Below are 25,118 nucleotides of genomic sequence, written 5' to 3'. Positions count from 1 at the left end.
CAACAATATCTTACCATGAAATGTGATGTGTCTTCATCAGCACGAGACAAGCTGTGACACCCTAAAAGATTGGCTAGGTCTGACCCATAGTTGAAGTTGAATTCATGATATTCAGTTTTATCCTAGCTTTCGTTTCTGGCTGGTTACCGATTCTTGACCAGCAGACCTTTCTGCTCTCTCCCACATTTTTGTTGTCCTTATGCAGCGTGTGATCACAATCATTTTTCAGCTGCTTAATGTGCCTTGTCGAATATAAGTTAAGCAGCAAAAGAAAAAAAAAAAAAAAAGATGTGGCTCTAGCGATCCCTTTCTCTTATCCTCGGACACTTTATCTCGACCATTCAATATTATTCAGTCACCTCAAATGGGTTGTGGTTCCAATGCAAAAAACCAAGTCTAAGGCCCTGATTGGAACTATAAGTACGTAATTTAAAACTTAAAAAAAATAGTTAATGTTACCAATCACAATTATTTGCAATGGTTTGCAAAAAAAAATAGGTAATATCAATTGTTTTGATTATCGATTATCCAACTGATTGTTTGAAAAACGTACTAGATAAAACAAAATCTTTATTTATATGTTTTGTTTATTTAATTTATGATTAAAAAAGAAATAATCAGCATGTTATATTTTAACAAATGTCTCTATGTTAAACATATTTTTAATTTAAATTGTTAAAAATATTAGTAAATCATTTATTTTAAAATTTTATCTTTTTTGAGAAAATAATCTATCTTATTATTTCTTCACGTATGATAAAATAATTAGTTTAATTTTGAAAAAAATATTATAAAAAAAAACAAAAAATATACATGTAAATAATTTCAACAAACCCAAGTTTCTTGTATATCCTCCACACTTAAAATATATGCTAACTTTCTCGCAAGTTGTATCTTGCCAAACAAACCCAAAAAATAAATAAAGTAACTACTAGTTTTACTGGTTGTACTACATTGATCAGTATTACCAGTTTTAATATTATTACCAGTTTTACCATTTTTACTATTATTACCAATTTTACTATTTTTACTAGTATTACCAGTTTTATCCAATCACGGTAACTCAAGATCGAGTCTAATCGAATCTAGGAACTCGTTCTAATCTCTACAATTCACTGCAATTCAACCGTAAAATTCATTTCTTACCAACTAATAGCTTAGTCGATCCATAAAATATGGTAAAACACCCAATTTGCTAAGCAAAATCCAATCAAAATTTTAAAATTCCAAAACCCAATGTAATTCAATTATTGTTATGTTTGTTGAAGAATGCACCTGCATTGTAAAGAAAAGCTTGATACAACTTGAAAATCTGAAGACACAGCGGCAATGGAGAGCTCCGACGAAGAATCTCCAACGGCGGAATCAACGATGTCCAGCAGAAAGCTCTGATTGTTTTTTTTTTTTTACGTTTTTTTATTAATTAATTTAAACTCTAAATAATGGAAAAAATAAACTGACGAGTAAAATCGGGTCTTCACTCTGTTAGCTTAAATGAAATAGGGATATGAAAAATAGAGATGGAGAGAGGAGATTATAATTTTGGTGAGGAGACTTCTGAGATGATTGCTCAAAAAAAAATGTGGTCTTCTTACAACCCCTAAATCGGCCTCAAGAAGAGACATTTTGCTAATAGAGTTAGTCTCATAATCTAACTTCATAATCATACATAATAATAAAAAAAAACAAAAAAAAAACGTTGACATACGCTCATTACACTCTAACTGAAGGAAGAAAGGTTAAGGATGAGGTAACTTCACCATCAAGAAAAGCATACAATTCACTCTCTTGCATAACTCGCTCTAACTCCAATTCTTCTTTTCTTTGGCAGTTATGTAACTGTTCATGTTCAAGGCAGAGACCTCACATCTGGGACTATCCTCCATGGTTCTATGCATCTGGTTGATCTTGCAGGAAGTGAGAGAGTAGATCTGAAGTGACTGGTGACAGACTAAAGGAGGCTCAGCACATCAACAAGTCCCTCTCGGCTCTTGGAGATGTCATCTCCTCGTTTTCCCAGAAGACTTCTCATGTGCCTTACAGAAACAGTAAACTCACTCAGCTTCTGCAGGACTCCCTCGGTGAAATTCTCAAAACCATCTTAACTTGTTGCATTTGTATCTATTTATACATGGACTTGAATCTTATACAACAAAATTTCTACAATATCAGGAGGATCAGCCAAGACGATCATGGATCTAAGTGGACCAGAAGTATGCTCTGCCTTCTTTCATGAGCAACAAATGTTGCTAATTTAAACTAACTAGAATTTGCGCTGCTTTACAGGTTGTTGAAGCGCCTGATGATGTTGCGGATGGAGCTGCACTCTCAGCTTTCCAGTACTTTGAAAACATCAGGAACTTTTTAGTTGCTATTGAGGATATGGGTTTGCCTTCATTTGAAGCTTCAGATATGGAGAAGGTATGTAGAAACTAGTTTGATTTAATAAGATACAGATGTGTAGCTTTTTTTCTTGATTGATTTGTTATTTTTTTTCTAGGGAGGCAAGTCTGTAAGGATAGTGAATTGCATTCTTGCTCTGAAATCTTACAGTGAGTGGAAACTCAAAGGTGAAAATGGTCCATGGAGGTATGGATCCAACATGAAGAATAACTTTGGTTTGAGAAAACCATTCCTGAGGAAAAATTCAGAGCCCTTCATGAGTTCCATATCAAGAACTGATCAACCTGATGTTGGGCAAGATCTTTGTGACAAAGTAAGTGGATAAAACTCATGCATGGTGGAAATGTTTGTTTCTATAGCAGTGGATTGTGTGAGGTTTGTTCACAAAACTGTTTAATTTTTGCAGGGAGATTCTAGATCCATAAATGGGCTTCTTCGGTCATTCATTGCAGACAGAAAGCATGACGATATTCCAAATGTAACCAACTTAAAAACTCTGCCTTTATAGTTTTCTTTTTGCAGTTCCCTTTCTTAATGAAAGCTTTGCATTGGTCTGTATAATATGAATTGAAACGCTTCATATTAAAAGACTGATCTTTATCTATCACCATTCGTTGGCTCAGTAATTGTTAGCAAGACTAGTACTAGACACCATTTCGAAAACACTTATTGAGAAATCTGATTTCTTTTCCTACTTTTCAGGTTGTAGAGTCTGTGTTGAACAGAGTTATGGAAGAAGTCCACCAGCGGTTATCAATCCACAATGAAATGGTGAGGGCAAGTGAAGTCAATTATGCTGTTATTTTCTTTGGAGTGAACAAGTACAGTCAGTCTGAGGTTTTGATTGATCTGGCTCATTGATGCAATGAAACTGGATTTCAATTTTGTTCAGATGAAACCAAGTTCAAAACCTATTCCAGAAGATGTATCATCCTGTGAGACAGTGGGCTGGTCTCAGCAGTGTGATGCAAGAGAAGATGAGGAAACAGAAGAAAACAGTCCGTCCCAGATTGTAGAAGAAAAGTTTTTAGTTGTTATTGAGGATATGGGTTTGCCATCTTTTGCCGTCTGAAACTATAACAAGAGCATCTAATATGAGTGTAAGTTAACTTGCTTCCCTTGCACTACAGTTTTCAAGTTCATTGCTTCTCTTTCGAAGAACTTTCCTCCATTACATCCATTCACAAAATTGGGCCGACTATTTTACTGAATACTTGGCTTGTCAGTTGTCTGCATCAATTATGGACTTCCAACGTTCAATGTCTACTGTATATTAAAGCTCTTAATATATATGTTGGAAACTTTACTTAAGAAAAAAATACATTCATACTTAGGAAACATTGTGGACTTCTTACAAACCCTATATGACTATATCTAAATCGGCCACAACAAAAACTAACATAGTTAAACTCATAATCATATACATAATAGAAAATAATAAATCATTGACCTAATTCAGTTGTGCTTCTTAGACAAATTCCTTGCGCCCCAAGTGAAGCCGAACTCGTCGATGGGTCAAAGGTAGAAACAGAGTGAGGGAGTTGACAGAAGCTACCGTTGTCATGGTTATAGAGAAAGAGTGAAACTTTGCTCTGATGTTGTTGAGTCAATGATGGCGTCGATAGGTCTTGCTCTGTTTTTGACACACCGCTCATCAATGATGGATCTTTTGTGAAGAAGCCGGCGGAAGACACCACAGGGTTCTGATCGGGTTCTGTCTGGTTCTGTAACCGAAGAAGCTTATCTTGTAACACCCGTAGAGCACTCTCTAACGAATCCTCCATCTCCAAGACTTTCTCAGAGAATTTGTTGTCCGTGATATCAAAAGAGGTCTTCTTGTCTTTGAGGGTCTTCTTATTCAGAAACAGAGAAAGGCCTGTGCTTTCTTGCGTCTCTCTCTATCGTGGATTTTGCTGAATCTCTCCGCCATGTCTCGAACCTTGGATTGATCTTCCGGCCATGTCTTGACGAGTTCTCCGTCACGGTCGTAGTATATAACACAGACTTCGATATCGCACAGGATCGAAAGCTCGGAGGCTTTCTTAAACATGGTATGTTCTCTCAAAGGAAGATTTGTTGTCTTCTTTGAAACGGAAGAGAGCGAGGGTTGTTTCTTGAAACATCTTCGGTTTCTCACCGACAACAATTTCGTTGTTTTGTTCTTCGTCAACATTGAAGAAGAAGCCATTGTACGTTGTTTGTTTACAGAGAAAAAAAAGTAAAAGAAGAAGCTTTAGTTTGAGAGAGAGAGAAAATAAAAACTTTGACAATTAGGGTAAAATACGGTTCAGGGTATTACATATAGAATTAGATTTCCATATTTGAGGTTTAATTTCCTTTTTGTTTTTTTGAAGTGTATCTTCTCTTCATTAAATGATATGATAATACGCGTTTATTAATCTAACCGTTGTAATTGTAATTTCTCTTTTCTCGTTTGTTTCAATTTTACTATATCCATCTAAACCGTTTGTAGTATATATATATATCAGTCTCTATATATTAATCTACGAAAACAAAAGAAACCCTAAATTGCTATCCACTCTCTCGATCGTCATCTCACATTTATCAGCGACGAAACTCTTCTCTCTTTGTGTTCAAATTCACTAACGCTTCAGTCTTTTGCAGGCTTTGTTTGATTGATTAATCTCTTTGTCTATCAGCGACGAAACTAAGCTCTTCTCTCTGTATTGGAATATTTGACTAACACTTCTTTCTTTGCAGGCTTTATTTGGTTAATCTCTCATCGACGAAACTGAACTCTTGTCTCTGTGTTCTAGTTGACTAACGCTTCTTTCTCTGCAGGCTTTATTTGGTTATCTCTCATCGACGAAACTCAACTCTTCTCTTTGTGTTCGAATTGACTAACGCTTCTTTCTCTACAGGCTTTATTTGATTAGTCTCTCATCGACGAAACTCAACTATTCTCTTTGTGTTCGAATTGACTAACGCTTCTGTCTTTGCAGGCTTTGTTTGATTAGTCTCTAATTTCGTTTCTTTTGAGTGTGTTTGGTAATGACGGATATGACAGGTTGGTTTTCAACGCAAGAGCACTTTCTCCCCAGGAAGCGATCCAAGGGAAATTTTGATAGGTTAATACCAAATAGGGCTGCGATGGACTTTGACTACGCTCATTACGCTCTAACTGAAGGAAGAAAAGTTAAGGATGAGGTAACTTCACCATCAAGAAAAGCCTACATAGAACAATTAACTGAGACGATGAATATGAACAGAAGTCGTATTCTCGCTTTCAGAGACAAACCTCAAGCTCTGCTTTCTAGTATTATTCACTCTGCTTCTTCTGATCCTCACCAACAAGAACCTAGATCCGTAAAGCCTCGTAGATACATTCGTCAGACTTGTGGCTTGTGAGAGAACCTTGGACCTACCTGACATAGCCGATGACTTCTACCTTAACTTGTTGGACTGGAGCAGTGCTAATGTTCTAGCCGTGGCTTTGGGAGACACTGTAAACTTGCGGAATGCATCCACTGATCTTACTTTTGAGCTTGTGACTGTTGATGAAGAGGAGGGACCTGTCACAAGCGTTAACTGGACGCAAGATGGTAAATATCTTGCAGTTGGTCTTCACAACTCTCAAGTGCAGTTGTGAGATTCTTCTGATGGTAGACTGATAAGAACATTGAAAGGTGGTCACCAGTCAAGAGTAGGACCATTGGCATGGAACAATCACATTCTAACAACTGGAGGAATGGACGAACGGGTCATCAAAAATGATGTGCGGATGAGATCATCCATTGTGGCAACTTACGTGGGTCACACTGAAGAGGGTTGTGGTCTCAAATGGTCAGGATCAGGAAAGCAACTAGCAAGTGGTGGTAACGACAATGTGGTACACGTGTGGGATCGTTCCTTGGCCTCCTCCTCCTGTCCTCCAACTCAACTAGGCAATGGTTGCATAGGTTTGATGAACATAGAGCTGCTGTGAAAGCTCTTGCGTGGTGCCCTTTCCAATCGAGTTTGCTTGAAACTGGTGGTGGTGGCAGAGATAAGACGATTAAGTTCTGGAATACACTCACTAGGGCTTGCTTGAATTCAGTTGACACCGGCTCTCAAGTTTGTTCACTGTTATGGAGCAAAAACGAAAGAGAATTGCTTAGCTCACATGGGTATACACAGAATCAGCTTACAGTTTGGAAGTACCCTGGTGAAAATGGCTCAACTCACTGGTCATACATCACGAGTTCTTTATATGGCACAGAGTCCGGATGGGTGTACCGTGGCTTCAGCAGCACCAGCACCAGACGAGACTCTCAAGATTTGGAATGTTTTTGGAATACCAGAGACCGTCAAGAAAGCTGTTCCAAAAATAGCTCCACAGCCATTTTCTCATGTTAATCATATTCGTTGAAACTGTGAAGACTCTTTTTGACACTTGACATCAAACGGATTCTGAGTATTAGTTAGTGTTGTTGTCAATTATTATAAGCAGTGTTATTAGATCTCCAAATGTAGCCTTTAGTTTCAAGATTCCAAGATACTGAAACTTGTTAAGAAATCAAGTTTGTATAAACCATCTGCAAATCTCTAATGTAAGTGTCCAAAGCTGTCAAATTAATAGTCTTCTGTTTGAGTTGGTCTTTCAAATAATGTTGTAACGGTTAATTTTAATAACCATATATGGGTCTTATCCAAATTCGAGACTGAACTCTTTTAGTTTATGTTCTTTTACTTTTTGTTTGCCGGAAGACTCGACTCAGCTTGGACCATTATAAACTGTCATAAGTGGTTCTGTTCTTCCGTAAGAAAAGGTTATGATTGGCAAAGTTTCAAAATACTCAATGCTCATGATCCATCTAGCCTTAGAAACGATTTCATGTTCAAGTTATGCCATATGGGATACCCCTAAGAAGATACATGAAGAAAAATTCAAGTAATGGACAACACTGCTATGCCTAAATCACTCTCAGGAGAACTCATTTCAGTAGCAAAAAAACAAGAATGAGATAGCAACGGGAAGTCGACGAGCAGAGAAATTATCAATCACACCTTTATAGCGTCAGCTCTAGGTTTCCATAGCCCTAGCCTGTATTTGTGGCTGTATTTGAGTATGAGTTTCCTCTGCAAAATCAGAATCCATAATGATCGAGTAAATTAGAGAATTGAAAAAATCGAGCCAGCAAATGATGGGTGTGGTTCACCAAACCTATTATAACATGTTTCATGACAGGAAAGATGTCTTAAGTAAGTGACAGGAAACAATGAAACTCTCAAGTAACATCCTAAACTGAAACAGGATTAGATAACACAGAACTTACAGGTACCCAAAAAAAGTTCAAGAAGTCAACTTTTTGGTTTGATTCCCCTTGATTACAATAAGTTACTTCACCAAATTACATAATGAAACAAGTTCAAGGTAGCAGATTTATATATCCTAACATATTAACAACCGCTACAAACCTATATGATGAACTTAAGTATCAGGCTTTTTTCTAAACAACTTAAATATAGAGAAGAATTAGAGAGAGAGAGAGTCTCAGGAACTTACATGTTTGCAAGGTATACCAAACTTCTTGAGTCTAAGCGTACGAGTCACAAGCAGTTTCGAAATATCACCAATCTCAGTTTCAATTTTTGCAATGTGAGTCTCAACCCCTCCCCCAATCCCACTCAAGAACTCAGGTATCCCAACCTTCACTACAATATTATCACAACAACAAGCAATCAAAAAAACCCAGTACTGTATACACTTTTTGACTCAAACGAAACACAACATTCACAATCAATCATGAACCTCTCTCTACACAAATGAAACTTCCAAGATCCTTAAGGTAACGAATCATCCAATTCACATTTCACCGAAGCAAAAAAAAAAAAATCCGAACAAGTAAAAATAAATATTTACCGGGATAAGGAGCGGGTTTGGAATAGAATCTAGAGAGGTTAAGATTCGACGACGGTGGTGTTGTCGTTAAAACAGATCTCGCGCTCTGTATCAGTCGCATCCACGCCATTGTCGGAGCTTCTCATCGACACTTCGGACTGACACTTTGGGTTTTTGAGTTTCTCTGATGGAGCTCCTTAATACGTCGTCGTTTTCGTTCAAACGGCCAAGCCCATTACAATTTTGGCCCATTAGTCTAGATCAATTTAATCTTATTTTTGGTTATATCAAAAACAAATCATTTTTTTTTTGTTTTTTTGATACAATTGATAAAAACCATAGATCGTTTGATATTGAATGGTTGATGAACAAAACAAAGATCTTTGGAACCTAAATTTCCAAACATAACACACAATCATTGTTTTAACTTTGAAGAAACCAAAACTAAACACAAATGATCACAACAACTCTCGAGTGAGCATCACGCGCCTCTGTTTAAAAAACAGTAATAACATAAATTTCTCCGCCATTGCGTTGCGTCGTCACTCACTCACTAGAACAACACGGTGAGTGACTCAAAACTTTCCGGTGATTAAAGTTTTAACACCGTTCACAAAATAAAAATGTTAATGTAAAAAAAAAAAGAAATCAAAACTCAGACGGTGCAGCCACAGAAGAGGAAGAAGAAACAGAGCATGGAGACCAACGCCACTGACTCGAACGCCGTCACTACTTTCCAGACAACGTCGTCGACCACCACTGACAGTAAACTCAGCTCTGGACGACGCCAACTCAGCCACCTTGGCACAGATCCAGATGAAGTGAAATGGATCGGCCACCACCACCGGGTAGATGACGCCATTGAACTGAGGTGAAGTGTGTTTGTGTTTGTAGGTTTCGACTAGTGAATTAATTTGTGTAGGTGTAGCTAATTGCGGAAAGGTACGCATACGCTTTTATGGCGGAGATGATGGCACGGTTGTATGATAAAATAAATAAATAATTAAGCTGGTCCATGCGAATTTAAATTTTACAGATGTGTTGATGTGTTGGATTTTTGAAATTAACGGTGAAGATTCAATTTAGTCATGTTACATTTCCGAGATGTGCAGCTGTGACTCGTATATATTTTGGATCTGTCTAAAAAAGCGAATGAGAATAGTGTTTCTTCCATCATTGTGGTTAATGACCTCAAGGTGGCAGGTTGAAACTTTTAGACCAAGTTGGAGTATAAAAGAGAAACTAAACAATGTAGTCACATTTTTTATCTGTATCGAAATACATTTTCTAAAATATCACTAAACCAACTTTTTTTTTTTTTGGTACTGTATATACACTATATGGTGCTACTCTTGAGATGATTTGTTTTACCCATAAGTTAAAAATGTTAAGCCATAGTATTAAAATTGGCTCATATGAATCAGTTGAAGTCACATTTTCTACGAGATCGATCATCTGGACCGTCGCTATTCATCTCTGTAACTTTCTCTCACTGGCCAAAGATTTCGTGTTAAGGCCATTCTTGAACAATAATACTAAATCATAGAGCTGCATCGTTCTAAGTTTTTTTTTTTTTTTTGCTAAACTGTAAATATCATATAAATGAACAATCAGGTTTTACAATACGTATAAAACCTAACCTTTTTGAATCCTTGGCAAAAAAGATAAAAACAAGGATACAGAAAACAAGCTGAGCTAAGATATTGATGGATTAACGCAGCCACAACTCCATTAATTTTCTAAATTTTCTCCTCCGTTGTCTTGCAGTAATGATGTTTTTAACATCTCGGTCGATGAGCTTGAAGATTGCTTAAGCGGGGCGTGACACTTGATTGTTCAGGACGTTGTTCCTTTGCTTCCAGAGATGATAGAGAATGACTTGGACCACTACCTTCCTAAGAGTCGACGGCGCAATGCGAGTGCGTGATTTGATCCAAGAGAGGAGCTCTGGCCAGGAGCTGAACAAACGATGATGGGGATCCAGTCTGGACAGAGCTTGTCTCCAAATCTCTGAAGCAAAACAACAGGATAGGAAAAGATGATCTCTAGACTCCTCTTGGCTTGAGCAGATGCAGCAAACGGTGGGAATGTCAAGACCCCAGGAAACCAGTCGCTCTCTTGTCGGCAACCTGTTAAGGTGAACTAGCCACATATTAAAAGCAAACTTTGGGATAGCTCCTTTAAACCAAACCGAAGTCGACCATTCCTTTTCCTCTTGTCTAGGTCTGAGTTTCTCCCAGGTGCTCGATGAAGAGTAGACCTGGTTGGAGCTTCCATCGATGGCCCAGTAATACGAATCCTGAGTGTGGCTTGCTGTTGGAAGATGAACAGTGGTGAGGTGCACGTGTAGAGACAGGGCTGCGTTTGATCTGGGGTAAGGTAGAGTCCACCCTTGGTCATCAACAACGTCTCTCACAGTAGCATTTAGTGGCAGGCGCAGAACACGAGGCCCTCCATTTCCTAGAAGCTTGATAAGAGGTCTAAGAGGAGTCCAATGATCAAACCAGAAACTAGCTTTCTGCCCGTTGCCTACCTTAGTTCTGATGAATTGTTCTGCCAGGGGTCTCAGCTTCAGTAGTGAATTCCACGTCCAGGAGTTGCTTGGCGCTTCTTTCACTGACCAAAACGTAGCATTGCGCATATAATGAAATTTGTGATAGTTGGCCCATAGAGAACCTGTATCAGCGAACATGAGCCATATAAACCTCAAGCATAACACCTTATTCCAAGCGACAAAGCTCCAAAGCCCTAAACCACCTTCAGTCTTAGGTAAACACACTGTAGTCCATGCCACGTTTGCTCCTTTTTTGATGTCAATGTTGCCTGACCAGAGGAAACGACTACAAAGAGATTCAATCCGTTTTATGCAGCCCTTGGGAAGCATGAACGTAGAGATCCAGAAGTTGACAGTACCGGATATGACAGATTTTAGGAGTTGCAGTCTTCCTGCAAAAGCTAAAGCCTTTACAGCCCAAGATCGAAAGCTTCGCACAAGCTTGTCTATGAGGGGTTCATATTCTGAGATCCGCAGCTTTCTATGCATAAGTGGGAGTCCCAAATATCTTATGGGTAGGGAGCCCACAGGAAACCATAGCTTGTGATAGCAGCGGACTTTGTGTCATTCAGGCCTGCGAAGAACAGCTGAGTTTTGTCTCTATTCATATATAGTCCTGACCAGCTGGCAAAATCATCAAGCACTTCGTTTATACCATGAAGTGAGGAGCTACCACCGTCAAAAAAGATCATAACATCGTCGGCGAACATCAGGTGGGATATACCGAGATCCTGGGTCTTAGGGTGGTAATGTATATAGCCTGCATCAACCCTGGATCTTAGAAGGGAGGATAGGACCTCCATAGCTAGCACGAAGAGGTAGGGTGACAAAGGGTCACCTTGCCTCAGCCCTTTGGTTTTCTTGAAAAAGCCCCATGAACTACCGTTCACACACACTGAGAAGGTAGGCGAAGTGATGCATTGTTTGATCCAGTTGATGAAGATCTCTGGAAGCTGGAGAGCAGTGAGGGCAGACAGGATAAAGTCCCAACTGACAGAGTCAAAAGCCTTCCTGATATCCACTTTGAGCATCCCTCTCGGGTCGATCTGTTTTCTGTTATATCCATGGACAATCTCTGTGGCCAATAAGACATTTTCAGATAGAAGTCTCCCTGGCATGAAAGCGGATTGAGTCGATGAAATAACTTCTGAGAGAATTTGCTGGAGTCTCCGTGCTAGAAGCTTTGATATGACCTTGTACAAAGTGTTTAAACACGAGATGGGTCTAAAATCAGATGCCTTTGAAGCATTCGAGACTTTAGGTATTAAGACCAAAGTGGTGGCATTCCACTGTTTTAGTAATTGACCGGATCGGAAGAACTCCAAGACCGCCTCTGTTACCTCAGGACCGACTATGCGCCAACATCCTGATGAAGAATTCTACCGAGTACCCATCTGGACCACAAGATTTGTTACGTGGCATTGAGAAGAAAGCTTCTTTAATTTCCTCATTAGAGAAGGGCTGTTGCAGGCATTGCTTCTGAGCTTCAGTACACCGAAAAGGTAGAAGAAGATTCACGTCGGATTGAGTAAGAAGACTTGGCTCAACCTGACTCCCAATGAGGTTTGTGAAGTAATCTACACAATGGTCTCGAATACCCTGCTGCGTATCAATCAAGGGGCCATTCTCTTCTTGGATGAAATGAATATGGTTGAGGGCTTTCCTTGAAGCTACCATTCTGTGGAAATAGGCTGTGTTGCTATCACCATCACTTAACCATAAGACACTTGACATCTGTCTGTAGAAAGACTCCTCTGCCGTTGCAAGATTCTGCCACTTCCGCTGGGCCTCTAGCTCAATTTGTGCATTGGTTTCAGTGGGATTTTCGAGCATTCTGCTTTGGGAGAAGAGTAACATATCATGAGCTTCGACTACTCTTTTTTCCAAGGCCGAGAAATTTTCTTTACTAAAGCTTCTTATAACATTCTTCAGCAACTTGAGTTTTGATGAGCATCGAAACATTGCTGAACCTGAAACATCGTTCTAAGTGGGAAGGCAAAAAGAGACTTCTTTATTTAAGAAACAATTCTGTTTAATATCAAAGCTAGCTCTATCTAGTTGCCATAAATCCATCATAGCAACCTTAATACAGTTGCGTTACAATTTCTTTAATTGACGAACCAACACGAGGAAGCAAATATATAAATATGAGAACAAACAAGAAAGGGTAAGAAAAGCCAACATTAGAGTGTCATTTTTCGAGTTCAACTTTAATTTCAGAGATACTTTTAGACCATCGGTTGCGCCTCTGGTCCATGATCTCTGCAAACATTTACACAAGATGACAAGAATAAGTCTCAATGTTTCACAGATAAGCTAATGCATAGCTAAGTGTTTTAAGGTACCTAAAGCATCTCAGAGATGAGAAAATGTGTCAATCCACTTGATGAAACTACTCTTTGTATCTCATGGTCTCTTTCTCGAACCCAATTGTTGGGAATTGCTTAGCATACTCTTCTACCATCTCACGCAGCTTTGCCATCTCTGATTGTAATTTCTCATTTGATTGCATTGTTGCTACAAAGTCCTTCAACTTTGTTCCTACAGTACATTACAAATTCACCAATACAATCCCATTTTCAGAGAGCATAACACACACAAAAAAAAAAAAAAAAAAAAGTAACATACAGCTTTTTTATATACCTTGAGACTCTGCCTTGATCTTTAAGGCTATCTTGACGGCTAAATCAAAATAATCGGCCACTCTTGCAAAATCTTCTTCAATGAATCCTCTTGATGTGAGAGCTGGTGTTCCTGTAACATCATTTATAAGAACAAATCAAAACATATACGTTTTTCTAGCTAAAGCATGCACATTTACTACTTTTTCGACATACTAACACGTTACTTCTTTCAGTGTTCCTTTAAGAGCCTTACCCATACGGATGCCACCTGGAACCATGGCAGAAACATCACCAGGAACAGTATTCTTGTTTGCTGCAATATGTACTGATTCTAATACTTTTTCCACTCTTGATCCATCTATTCCCTGTAAAATCGAACATCATATATGTTACCAGATAAAAATTAACACTATGCATTGCTTACTGAGGTTCACAGAACAAAATCAAACATTTTAACTTGATTTGCTATATCCTGGTCAGCATATAGTCAGTAAAAAATGAAATCACACAACAGATACGGGAAACAAGAAACCATCACTGTTTTAGTTTTATCATTACTAAAATCATCTTTTGAGGAGTTTAGCTATGTTCTCTAATTCCGATGGGATTCACCCTTTCATATGCAAGCTCGTAAGTCCAAAGCAAACAATTCCATCTATATATCAAAGGAAATAAAAGATAGAATGAGAAGTACCTTGTTTTTCAGATTCACCAAAACTAAATGATTGTCAGTGCCTCCAGACACTAAATCATATCCTTTTGCAAGCAAAGTCTGCAATTCCAAGCCATTTTATTTATTAAAAAAAGTGAGATGGTTACAGTACGGCTTATACCCAGCTGTTCCAAACATGGCAGTATATCCAAGGCATATCAACTAATTACCGACAATCAGTAAATAAAACGCACCTCAGCAAACCTTGAGCAATTACGGAGAACTTGATCCTGGTAGGCCTTATACTCAGGTGTTCTAGCCTACAATAGAGTAAATGACAAGTCAGGAAGATCATAAACAAGACCGATATAATTCTAGATTAGAACTTAATCACATTAGTGATTGGAGTTCATCTGTACATATTACTTATTAGCCAATAGAACACAAATTCAAAACAAAGTTTGATGACTGAACCTGCTTCAGAGCAACTGCTAGACCCGTTATTGTGTGATTATGTGGACCACCTTGCAGTCCAGGAAATACAGCTTGGTTTATTCTGTCTTCATAGTCATACATAACCTGCAAGGTAAAGATATAAACGACAAAAGATCACATACTGTGAAAATTAGTCACCACCAGGGATTTATTTACTCATCCCATATACAAAATGGAAACTTAAAATTCCACCTCTTTCCCTTGTTTGTTAATCTCTTTTAACCCCTTCCTAAAGAATATCATAGCCCCTCTGGGACCGCGAAGCGATTTGTGAGTTGTAGTGGTAACAACATCTGCATACTCAAAAGGAGAAGGAATAACGCCAGCAGCAACCAACCCACTAATATGAGCCATATCAGCCAACATAACTGCCTTTTGCTTGTCACAGACCTGCAAATATGTCATGCAAAATCTTGAAAAGGGTAATGCACATATTATTTACCATGCAACTTTGGAAATTATACTTCACACTCAAGAGTTGGGAGTTGAGACAGTATTTTACCTTACGTATACGTGCATAGTCATATAGGCGAGCATAAGCACTTGCCCCCGCAACAATAAGTTTAGGTCTGAAAAGCACAGCGCTCTTTTCTAGCTGCAAATAAAATTTAGTTTCAGAACTGTGTTATATTTAGTTTCTTGAAATGTGTTCAATTACTCAATGTTACATATGATAAAAATGAAACGTTTGAGCATTCAGCTAAGCCAGCTATTAACTAACCAACCTGATCGTAATCAATGTAACCAGTGTTCTCATCCAATCTGTATGGCATAGTCTCAAAAAAGATGGATACGGCAGATATCTTTTTCGTGTCAGTCTGCACATGAGCAATTAAAACAAAATGGCAAATACACAATATCAATGCCACAAAGAATTGAGAAACCAAGCCTTAAACAGACCATGCTATAGAAGATTATATTCCAATTTACCTGATAACCATGAGAAAGATGTCCACCATGAGGTAAATCAAGTGCCATAATTCTTTCATGAGGCTTCAACAATGCGGTGTAAACTTGAAAGTTAGCTGGTGATCCTGATAAAGACTGCACATTGACTAAAAGAGAAATAGCTCATATAATTAGTATCACAATCAGTAAACATTAGTTTCTAGTACGATGTAATTAACTACCAATCGTACCTCCCCATTTCGAAGGATCTAACTGAAAAGCTTCTAACGCACGTCGTTGACATAATGACTCAGCCATGTCAATGTACCTAGTAATTGATTAAGATGCAAATAACCTTCAACATCATATACTAACAGCAAAGTGCAGTAAAACTGAAACCAAAATGTAAAAGAAGAGGTTAACATACTCATTCCCTCCATAGTATCTAGCTCCAGGGTAACCTTCACTATACTTGTTAGTCATAACAGAACCAACCGCTTGCATCACCGAAAGAGATGTGAAATTCTCAGACGGTATAAGCTCAAATCCCTGAAAAACAATAATCAAGATTTGTGTAACTCAATTCATCCTCACACAAGACCAGAAGAAGAAGAAGAAGAAGTTACACTACAATTTTATTTTACCTTCCATTGTCTAGCCTTCTCTAATTCGATAATATCAGCGACTTCGGGATCGATTTCGTCTAGAGATGCGTTGAGTTGCTTAATCCACTGGATAAAGGGAAACAAGATAAGACGTTTGTGAAATTATTTATATATATTACGATGATGATGCATCTGATCTAAGTTGATATGATTACACTGGAACGAGATTTCTCCGAATCCGCCATAGCTGAGGCTGATACAGACGACTGAGTATACAAAAAACAAAAAAGAAATGGATCAGAATCAAACAAAAAGTGTAAAAGAATCAGATTGTGATAAGATTTTTACCATGAAACGGAGGGAATCGCCATTAGAGGAAAGACGCGAGATCGGTTTCTTGACGGAAGTGGAGAGTCTACGAAGAGCCAACGCCATCTTTTCTCACAATCTCTTTCTATGTGTCTCTCCTGTGTTTGTGTGTGTGTGTGTGTGAGTGTGAGTGTGTGTGTGCGCTTATTATTAAAAAAAAAAAGCAACTCTGCTGCTTATGTATGTGAGCATTGGGGTTGGTGAGATGCCTCTGTTTTGTTTTTTAGTATTTTAATTTTTCGACTCGGTGCGTTTGTGTTATTTTATTTTGTTGGTTTGATGATATTAGGTTAGATCCAAATTGTTTTCTTGACGCAATCAAATCTTGTTGTCCACATATAGGGTGTGAATGGTTGAAGCGGTTGAGACAGACAAATTTATCTATGGATCAAACCGTTTTTTATTTATCATTCATTAATCATAGTCTGCAGTAGTGCAGTTTAAAAAAAACAGAAATAAAACTGCAACAAACCAATTACGGACCGTTTTTACTAGGCCTGCGATTTCTGTCCAATCGGTTAATCGGTTTTTGGTTTATTGTGGAAATTGAAAACTGTTCCGAATCTAACCGAATAAAATTTCGGTTCGGTTCGGTTCGGAGACGGTAATTTCGGTTATTGTAATTCGGGTATTCGGTTTAGTATTGTTGGAGTAAAAGATATTTTGAAAATTGGGCTTCCGACTTTTTCTACAGAAAAATGCAAGGCCCATCAACCAAAAAAAAAAACTTGGTTGTTGTTTCGCTATTCCATCGATGAACGATGAACGATGAACGACGAAGATATCAAAAAACAATATGTGGAAAAACATCAGCGGTGAGAGCTGAGGAACACTAGTGGCGAGATCTAAAAGGGAGAGCTCACGGTATATAAGATGAATAAGATAATGATGAAGGATGAAGTATCAAAGAAGAATGAATCGAAGAATTTAAAATAATTATGATTATAAAGGATGATGAATCGAAGAAGAAAAAGATGATTGGTATGAATCGAAGTAGAAGAAAAAAAGAAGAATTATGATGATAATGAATAAGAAGAAAATGATGATGAAGTAATCGAAGAAAAATGAGGAAGATGGAGATGAATGCTCGGCGGCTAGGACTAGTTTTATTAGGAGGTTAAGGTTTTTTGTTCTTCGGTTAACCGTTCGGTTTGAGAAAACCGAACCGAAAATCTCGGTTAACCGATCCTAATTAAACTCATTTCGATCGGTTTAATCAATTAAAATAACCCGAACCGATTTGTCCAAATTTCGGTTCGGTTTGGTTCGGACAAATCGGTTCGGTTCAGAATCCCAGGCCTAGTTTTTACACACAAATAGCAGACCGTTGCGGTCTGTTGTCCACACTAAAAATACAGTGGTCTAGTTCGTAGACGGATTTGTATGCCCGGACTGCTATTACCATTTACACCCATATATACAGTAGGCGTTCAACTATTTCTATCTGAGTTAGTTCTGGTTTGATTTTATTCGGTTTTACTTTTTCGATTACGAGTGGGATACATTAATAATAATTGCAAAAAAAAAAAAATAGCAATGATTTCGTAACACATAGATATATTCTAAAAATTAACCATAGCTAAATTCTAAAAATTAATTAAACTAATACCTGCAATTTATAGCTTAGAAAAACCAAACCTGCAAGCACAAATCTGCAAACTAAATAATTTATGTCTAGGGTCGATTTAGAGCTTGATTGGCATGATTAGTGTTAGTCATAGACTTTGTGAACCATGTGTAATGATTGTTGGTGCGTATTTTGCATGATTTGTTGAGAAATTTTGAGTTTTGATGACGGGTTCATATATGTTAAAAAAGTGACAAAAATTGTAAAATTTGTTAGAATTTGGGGCTTTAATTTATTTACCTTGTTCTTGTGATGCCATAGACTTGTGTTTACTTCATGGTTTGATTCCCGTTCATTATTGACAAGTTTACCAATTTTTCAAGTTGATATTTTGAAGTTGTGGTTTCTTCTTCTTAATTAGTGTGAATGTTTGAAATGGTCATTTTTTTTTTTGAAATAATGTTAAATTCAAATCATGTTATGTAAAAAAATAAAATCTATGGTTTTTTTAAAACTATTGCAAGATTTATTTAATTTTTTTATAAAATTAAATTAGAATTTAAAATCATGAGGGGTTATTGTACATTGGTCAATCGTTACTCACTTAATTTACTTCATCAGGTGGCTATATTTTTCTTCTTTTTATTTTTTTTGTTTTGGTTATCACACAAATTCACCCAAAATTAAAATGTCAGATGGAAAAAAAGTAATCATCCCATCTACTCTCACCCATGCTTCTTTCTAATCACAACATTAGTGAGACCCATGCTTCTTTCTAATCACAACATCAGTGAGGGGGAAGCAACGTCAGCATAATCCAACGGCCCTTGTTCATTCAATCTGACGATCATAATCTTTTTGTGGCTCTCGTTTCGTTATTTACTCAATCTCCCTCCATTTAACTCTGTCGTCATCTTCTTCTTCCTCCCTCCTCCTCCTACAGAACACAAAAAAAAGAAAACAAGACCTAAAAACTGCGTTTATCTCTTCAAACTCTCTTTTTCCTCTGTTTTATTTTTTTTATACATACGCAAAGATTTTTTCGTTACTTAGGGGTTAGGGTTTTCCTTCAACTTAGCCTTGGTTGTTCCTCTGTTCGTCCTCTCGGAGCTACTAAAAAAAGCTTTCATTTTTTTATCCCATGCGGTCGATTTAATTAGCAACAATATATGCATTTTCTGGAGACTTCTTTAATTTGTTAGAATTTGGGGCTTTAATTTATTTATCTTGTTCAAAGAAAACAGAAATAAAACGGCAACAGACCAATTGCGGACCGTTTTTACACACAAATTGTCACATTCACACTAAGAAGTTTACCAATTTTTCAAGTTGATAATTTTGAATTATTTTGAGCACTATGAATAGTTGTGAAGTGTGGTTTGAAGTTGTGATTTCTTGCTTCTTAGTGTGAATGTTTGAAATGGTCATTGGTTGAGTTAGCTCCATTGTGCCTCATTTGTTTATTTTGTGACAATTTGAGACTTGTATTTTAAAAAAATTTCCACTGATCTTGAATGTTTAAAAGGTACAATGGCGGGAGGTTCTAAAACAAGCGGTAAGCATCAAAGGTCTGCAAACACAAGTGAAGTTCCAAGTGCACCCATATCTCCTTGGACCGTAAATGACAAGAAAGCTAAGCCGATCTCTCATATCAAAATTCATCCCACCCGTTTTGCAGATAGAAGTGTACTCGAGAAGATGGGGATACTTGAAATATTTGATGAGTTCTTCACCAACATGGAGCTTAAGGAGATTGCCACCATGGACTATCCAACATAACCCGATCTGACTATTGACTTTTTGTGCACCATATAGAATAAGTTCGCGAGTTCAAATGTCCACATTGCAAAAGAGGGCGTCATCCATTTTAAGGTCAAGTTAATGGCTTACTCAATCTTCACCCCTGAATTTACTGAAACGTATGGTTTTGCAAACAAGTCCCCCATGAGTTAGTTTCTCAAGTTCCAAGGGATTTATTATCTTTGTGATGTGCTAGCGGATGGGAAATACTTTAGCCACAAGGCAAAAATCAAGAAGGTTTCCCATCCGGTTATTCGCGACGTCATGAAGCTTGTGCATGCTCTATTTAGATGAACTGAAATGTAAACCACAACCAAGACAGAGATGTGTTTCATCTCTCAAAGATTGAAAGAGGTGTTATTGGAGAATATTGATTTAGAAAACGATGAAGGCGATCATGTGGATGATGATCTTGGAGATTATGTAAACTATGGATGCGTCTTAGCCACTTATCTAGAGATGTACAAAAATAACATCATCAAAGGCAAGACAGAGTCTACTCACATTGGCGGGATGCTCACTCCTCTCTCCACTTATCTACAAATTGCCTTATTTTACTTTGCGGGTTTACCTCAACTACTTGCATTTGGTGCACACATTGACCTTTCAACCAAGTCCCATGTCCGAGAGATTTATTTATTGATTCATGAACAAATATGAAAATACAAGAGTATGTATGCTTCACTCGGCTGAACTCACCGCTCTAACATACCACTTTGGCGTTGAATTTTCGCCAAGTGATGAAGTATGTGGAATGACACTTGATGAACCAATGTAGATTCAAGAAGACACCCGATGATCTTTACCGTCTTTACACTTATGATCTTTTCAATATATATTACACTGTATCAGATGTTTCTCAAACCCCCCTCCCCCTCCCCCGTCATTTCTAAACCTTTCCATGACTTTTCGACCCGACACAATACTTTCGGATTTCTTTGTCTTGAATTATGAAAGCGTAAAGGTTCCTGAACAATACGATCCACGATATGTAATCCCATGTTTAAGTCAATTTCTTACGACTCACGGCGTTAACAGATGCGTTATGATGGAGGAAAATAATTTATTGAAATTTGTTAATATTAACTAAGTCTAAGCTTTAAGTATATTTTATATATTGAAAAATTATTTATTGAAATGCATCTGGATTACTCGTGGATCTCAAGAATTCAAGCGGAACAGATGCAAAGACATTTTGCTGCTCAAAATATTTAAACAGGTTGTGGGATGGCTTAGTGGACGAGTTTGATCCGATTAACAATTTTATTTAAATCATCTGTTTCATAAAATTTTAATTTTTTTTTTTGCGGTTTTATATGATTTGATAATTCAAGATTTTGATAGAAATCTAACTAATCACTAATTCGGTTCACTTTGGATCCAGATCAGCCATCATGTTAATCTAAAATCTATGGTGAAACGATTACTATTTTTAACTTTCATAAACTTGATGAACTCAAACCAATATAAGTTTGTAATAAATATTATACTAAATAAATATGTTTACAAATTTAATATCCAGAACAAAATTTGAAATTTATCATTCATTTACATATTTTAGAATTTCGGTTTCTAGGTTTAATTTGTTCGAACTACGTAATTCATTACAAGACCTTAAAAAGTGAGAGGAATGAAGAAAAATTGCAGAGGATAGAGGAATGTTTTTTTTCCCCTTTGTATTAGCAAACCGCAAATAAAGAAAAAGTCTTAATGAACCACTTATTTTAGTGATAACCTCTAAATTCATGGGAACATTAATAGACGAGCATAAAGGTAATCATGTACAAATTTTTATTCACTTTGATTATTTTCGATCGTACCCTAGTTGTATCACTTGTCTTCGTTAAGAGTGAACTCCAAACTCATTTTTCTTATCGTTTGTACATGTATGTATGCACACAAAAACGGCTTATGTTGTTGTCTTTTGATCTGAAACTGGTTTGGTTTGAAAGCTGAACGTATCCGAACCTAAGACCATTCTCCCCTATCCACGGTTTTCTCCGTCTCATTATTTGTCTCTTATGTCGACATCGTCCCATGAATGCAGCCACCTCTTACAATAATCCAACCAATCAGCTATTTTAATATTCCAAATTATTGTTCTGTTTATAAAGTTGAACCACATTTCTGGGTACTACCTTCTCCAATTGTAGTAGTCAAATTAACAAAAATCAAAATTTAAAGTATAGTGGACATGCATATTTTATTCACTACAAAATTGACTCTTGGATTTTATATATAAACTGTAAACTCCCTTTTATTAATTTGTCTAATTATAATTAATATACTCCCTTTTTATTAATTTCTGAGTATTTTCAAAGCCCTATTTATGTTATAAAACAATAAATTCTTAAACCCATAATTAGTGAAAAAATAAAGAGATAATCAAGTTTTATTCTTTTTATTTCTTATTCCAGATGGACATATCTATCTCTTTCTCTCTTTACATCAAATAAGCCAAAATAATTCATTGACTGTGCGTATCAGCTTCCTTTACGTGTTTCATTTTTCTCTCTCCTTACTGTCACGCAAGAATAACATTAATATGATCACTTTGGTTTCCTCATACACTTCCGAGCAACAAAAACCCACAAGTCTCAGCTTCATTTGACCTCGTTAAAGTCTCCGTCTTTGATACTTTTCTTTTACTTCTACATCCTTAATTGTCTCAACTCTCAACAATATACTATTTCATCTTATTCTTTGTTTCATTAAAAGCTCTTAAATGGTCTAAGTTTGTTTTAATAATTTTAAACATGCATTTTCAAAGTTCTGAGATTTGAATCTGAATACTTGAAACAGATTGAGACTTTTATGAGGAATTGGACAAGAACCCGATGTCAGATTCCGTCAAAACGACGGTGGATCCGCTTTTGAAAGATTTGGATGGGAAAAAAGAGAGCTTTCGGAGGAACGTTGTGTCTATGGCAGCTGAGCTGAAGCAAGTGAGAGGCCGTTTGGTTTCTCAAGAACACTTTTTTGTTAAAGAAAGCCTTTGTAGAAAAGTAAGTCCCTTTTTATTAAATTATTAGTATGAATCTTCTTCTCACTGTTCATTGTGTTTGAGTCTCTTATTATTGATTTGTTACTGCTTTGGTAGGGTCAAAGCTCCAGTTTCAATTTTGGATTTTTAGAAATGATTTGGCTTTTTGTGATTTTGTTTTCTCTAGGAAGCAGAGAAGAGAGCTAAGAACATGGAGATGGAGATCTGTAAATTGCAGAAGAGATTGGAAGATAGAAACTGTGAGCTTGAAGCTTCAACTTCTGCTGCTGAAAAGGTTTGTTTATTTTTTCCTCAAAACCTTTTTTTGCTATATATAATAGTATATAACGTAAGACTCCAAATTTGATATTGTATCTGAAAAGTTTAGTCTCTGAGAAGTGGTACTTAATCTCAACTTTTTAAAGTAATCATTAGACTTTGGTTACTATTGGATCGATCAATGGCCCCTTTAGATCTTAGGTAAAGTAGATGAAGCTGAGTGTGGAAAAGGTTGACTGAGTTCAGTCTCAAATTTATTATAATAAATGCTGCAATGAAGCATGACCTTTTCAAAAAGAGTTCCTTCATGATTTTGGAATCTTAACTTGGTCAATTTGGGTTTAGTTCTCATTTCTAATGTTTCAAAATGTAAGAACCTGAGATGTGGAAGTGGGTCTCTGGGTGATATTGTTCTTTTAAAGCTGTTAAGTTTCAGTTACTGATCAAAAGGGTTCAATCTATCCAACTCCAGAAGCATTTACTTTCTTGAGCACTCAATGCTTTTACTTAGGAGTTTCGCTCTGTCATGGATTCGTTTGCATAGCTGCTTAATTTTGTTTTTCTGAATGTTTTTTTATTTATTCTTAACCTGATGAAAGGTTTGCACATAAAATGGGTTAAGACACTCAGCTAACGTAAATTGGGAATCATTGAGGTATTAGGGAATGTATTATTTATATTAAGAAGGCTTCTCTTATGCATTTTTAATCTTATTTTGGGAAAACAGTTTCTTGAAGAAGTAGACGATCTGAAATCGCAGCTAGCTTTAACAAAGGAAATTGCAGAAACAAGCGCTGCTCCTGCTCAATCAGCACAGCTTCAATGCTCAGTGCTAAAAGAACAACTTGACGACAAAACACGTTCTTTAAGAGAACACGAAGACCGTGTAACTGAGCTCGGTCACCGGCTTGATAACCTTCAGAGAGATTTGAGGACAAGAGAGTTTTCTCAAAAACAGCTGAGAGAGGAAGTTATGAGAATCGAGCATGAGATAACTGAAGCCGTTGCAAAGTCTGGGAAAGGCACAGAATGTGAGCTCAGGAAACTTCTGGAAGAGGTTTCTCCAAAGAACTTTGAGAGAATGAACAAGTTACTGGCGGTAAAAGACGAAGAGATTGCTAAACTAAAAGATGACGTAAAGTTAATGTCAGCTCATTGGAAACTCAAGACTAAGGAACTTGAATCTCAGGTTCAGCATCCATATCTGTACTTATTCTTGTGTTCTGTCGAGGTTTTTCGCTTATTGTCTGAAAGTTTTTAATCTTGGACTGATAAATGACCATTTTCAGTTGGAGAGACAAAGAAGAGCAGATCAAGAGCTCAAGAAGAAGGTACTGAAACTGGAGTTTTGTCTGCAAGAAGCTCGTAGCCAGACAAGAAAGCTACAAAGGGTAAAAGTCCAAGATTGATTGTGCTTTGCTATTGTTTTATGAGAAAACCAAATGATTAATTTGTATGATTGATGAATGAAACGCAGGCAGGGGAGAGGCGAGACAAGGCAATCAAAGAGCTAAGAGATCAGATTACAGGAAAACAGCTGAATGAATCGGTTTCAGGGGAGAAACCAAACTTCTGGGATACTTCAGGGTTCAAGATCGTCGTGTCAATGTCGATGTTGATATTAGTGATAGTCTCCAAAAGATGAGTTCTTTGTAACTTGAACTCTCTTTTTCTTTTTGTTGGTGTGTAAATGCAGTAGTTGCAGATAGTATAGTTAGTTAATGTTGCATGTTACTCTATGAGATTAGCTAAGAGAACTCTTACTTACACTTTTTAAGTTATTAGTTTTTGTTTGTGTGTTGAATCTTATCTTCTAAGAAAAGCAATTCTGGATTTTGGGAGAATCTAATTATTTGTTTTTTGGTGGAAGTTGAAATATTTACTTTTTGACAAATGATTCAACACACAAATCGAGCAAAGGGTCTTTCCCAGGGATCAAAATTAATCTTTACTACCTTATTGATTCCTTTAACCTTGTCCTCTTCGAATCCCACTGCCCAACTAAACTCACTGAGGAACATATTGAAAAGGAACCAACTCTTCTGAAGTGGCCAAGT

General features: G+C 37.1%; 5 protein-coding genes and 2 pseudogenes across 9 annotated transcripts; 3 read left to right on the top strand and 4 right to left on the bottom strand.

The window, feature by feature from the left end:
- The first annotated feature begins 1,444 nt into the window (after positions 1–1,444).
- On the top strand, positions 1,445–4,822 carry LOC104709450 (kinesin-like protein KIN-14G). The gene is made up of 9 exons (XM_087462481.1): positions 1,445–1,750; positions 1,832–2,081; positions 2,173–2,213; positions 2,287–2,421; positions 2,501–2,716; positions 2,810–2,881; positions 3,106–3,174; positions 3,296–3,503; positions 3,876–4,822. Exons 3-8 carry the CDS (start codon positions 2,193–2,195, stop codon positions 3,473–3,475), a joined length of 693 nt encoding a protein of 230 aa, XP_087318607.1. The 5' UTR covers positions 1,445–1,750; positions 1,832–2,081; positions 2,173–2,192; the 3' UTR covers positions 3,476–3,503; positions 3,876–4,822.
- LOC104709449 (agamous-like MADS-box protein AGL93 pseudogene) lies at positions 3,692–4,591 on the bottom strand (annotated as a pseudogene). Its single transcript, XR_015564182.1, has one exon. The product of XR_015564182.1 is annotated as an agamous-like MADS-box protein AGL93 pseudogene (transcript).
- A 594-nt stretch (positions 4,823–5,416) lies between the features above and the next one.
- LOC104709448 (cell division cycle 20.1, cofactor of APC complex pseudogene) lies at positions 5,417–6,871 on the top strand (annotated as a pseudogene).
- Positions 6,872–7,196: 325 nt separating this feature from the next.
- LOC104706991 (uncharacterized) lies at positions 7,197–8,765 on the bottom strand. The gene is made up of 3 exons (XM_010423234.3): positions 8,267–8,765; positions 7,910–8,058; positions 7,197–7,482 (listed from the first exon to the last, which is right to left on the bottom strand). Exons 1-3 carry the CDS (start codon positions 8,373–8,375, stop codon positions 7,405–7,407), a joined length of 336 nt encoding a protein of 111 aa, XP_010421536.1. The 5' UTR covers positions 8,376–8,765; the 3' UTR covers positions 7,197–7,404.
- Positions 8,718–9,107, bottom strand: LOC109126080 (uncharacterized). Its single transcript, XM_019229159.2, has one exon. The coding sequence runs from the start codon at positions 9,105–9,107 to the stop codon at positions 8,901–8,903; it is 207 nt and encodes a 68-aa protein (XP_019084704.1). The 3' UTR covers positions 8,718–8,900.
- A 3,680-nt stretch (positions 9,108–12,787) lies between these two features.
- Positions 12,788–16,719, bottom strand: LOC104706990 (serine hydroxymethyltransferase 2, mitochondrial). Its single transcript, XM_010423233.3, has 16 exons — positions 16,412–16,719; positions 16,279–16,329; positions 16,103–16,189; positions 15,886–16,007; positions 15,710–15,786; positions 15,501–15,625; positions 15,296–15,388; positions 15,073–15,165; positions 14,763–14,960; positions 14,550–14,654; positions 14,330–14,395; positions 14,118–14,195; positions 13,677–13,788; positions 13,443–13,553; positions 13,145–13,340; positions 12,788–13,061 (listed from the first exon to the last, which is right to left on the bottom strand). The coding sequence occupies exons 1-15, from the start codon at positions 16,496–16,498 to the stop codon at positions 13,192–13,194; spliced, it is 1,554 nt and encodes a 517-aa protein (XP_010421535.1). The 5' UTR covers positions 16,499–16,719; the 3' UTR covers positions 12,788–13,061; positions 13,145–13,191.
- Positions 16,720–22,244: 5,525 nt separating this feature from the next.
- Positions 22,245–24,910, top strand: LOC104706989 (nuclear envelope-associated protein 2-like). 4 transcript variants are annotated; one of them, XM_087462478.1, is made up of 6 exons: positions 22,250–22,420; positions 22,602–22,804; positions 22,970–23,077; positions 23,789–24,250; positions 24,351–24,452; positions 24,539–24,910. In XM_087462478.1, the coding sequence occupies exons 2-6, from the start codon at positions 22,637–22,639 to the stop codon at positions 24,704–24,706; spliced, it is 1,008 nt and encodes a 335-aa protein (XP_087318604.1). In that variant the 5' UTR covers positions 22,250–22,420; positions 22,602–22,636; the 3' UTR covers positions 24,707–24,910. The 4 variants fall into 4 exon arrangements, with proteins under 4 accessions (XP_010421534.1, XP_087318604.1, XP_087318606.1 ...); XM_087462480.1 differs by having other exon boundaries at positions 22,278–22,414; XM_087462479.1 differs by having other exon boundaries at positions 22,365–22,464.
- Positions 24,911–25,118: the final 208 nt, after the last annotated feature.

The sequence above is a fragment of the Camelina sativa genome, chromosome 8 (assembly GCF_030686135.1).
Source record: "Camelina sativa cultivar CO46 ecotype springtype chromosome 8, ASM3068613v1".
Taxonomy (NCBI): Eukaryota; Viridiplantae; Streptophyta; class Magnoliopsida; order Brassicales; family Brassicaceae; genus Camelina; species Camelina sativa.
Note: the sequence above shows the minus strand (reverse complement) of the source record. Positions and strands in the feature narration are given on the sequence as shown.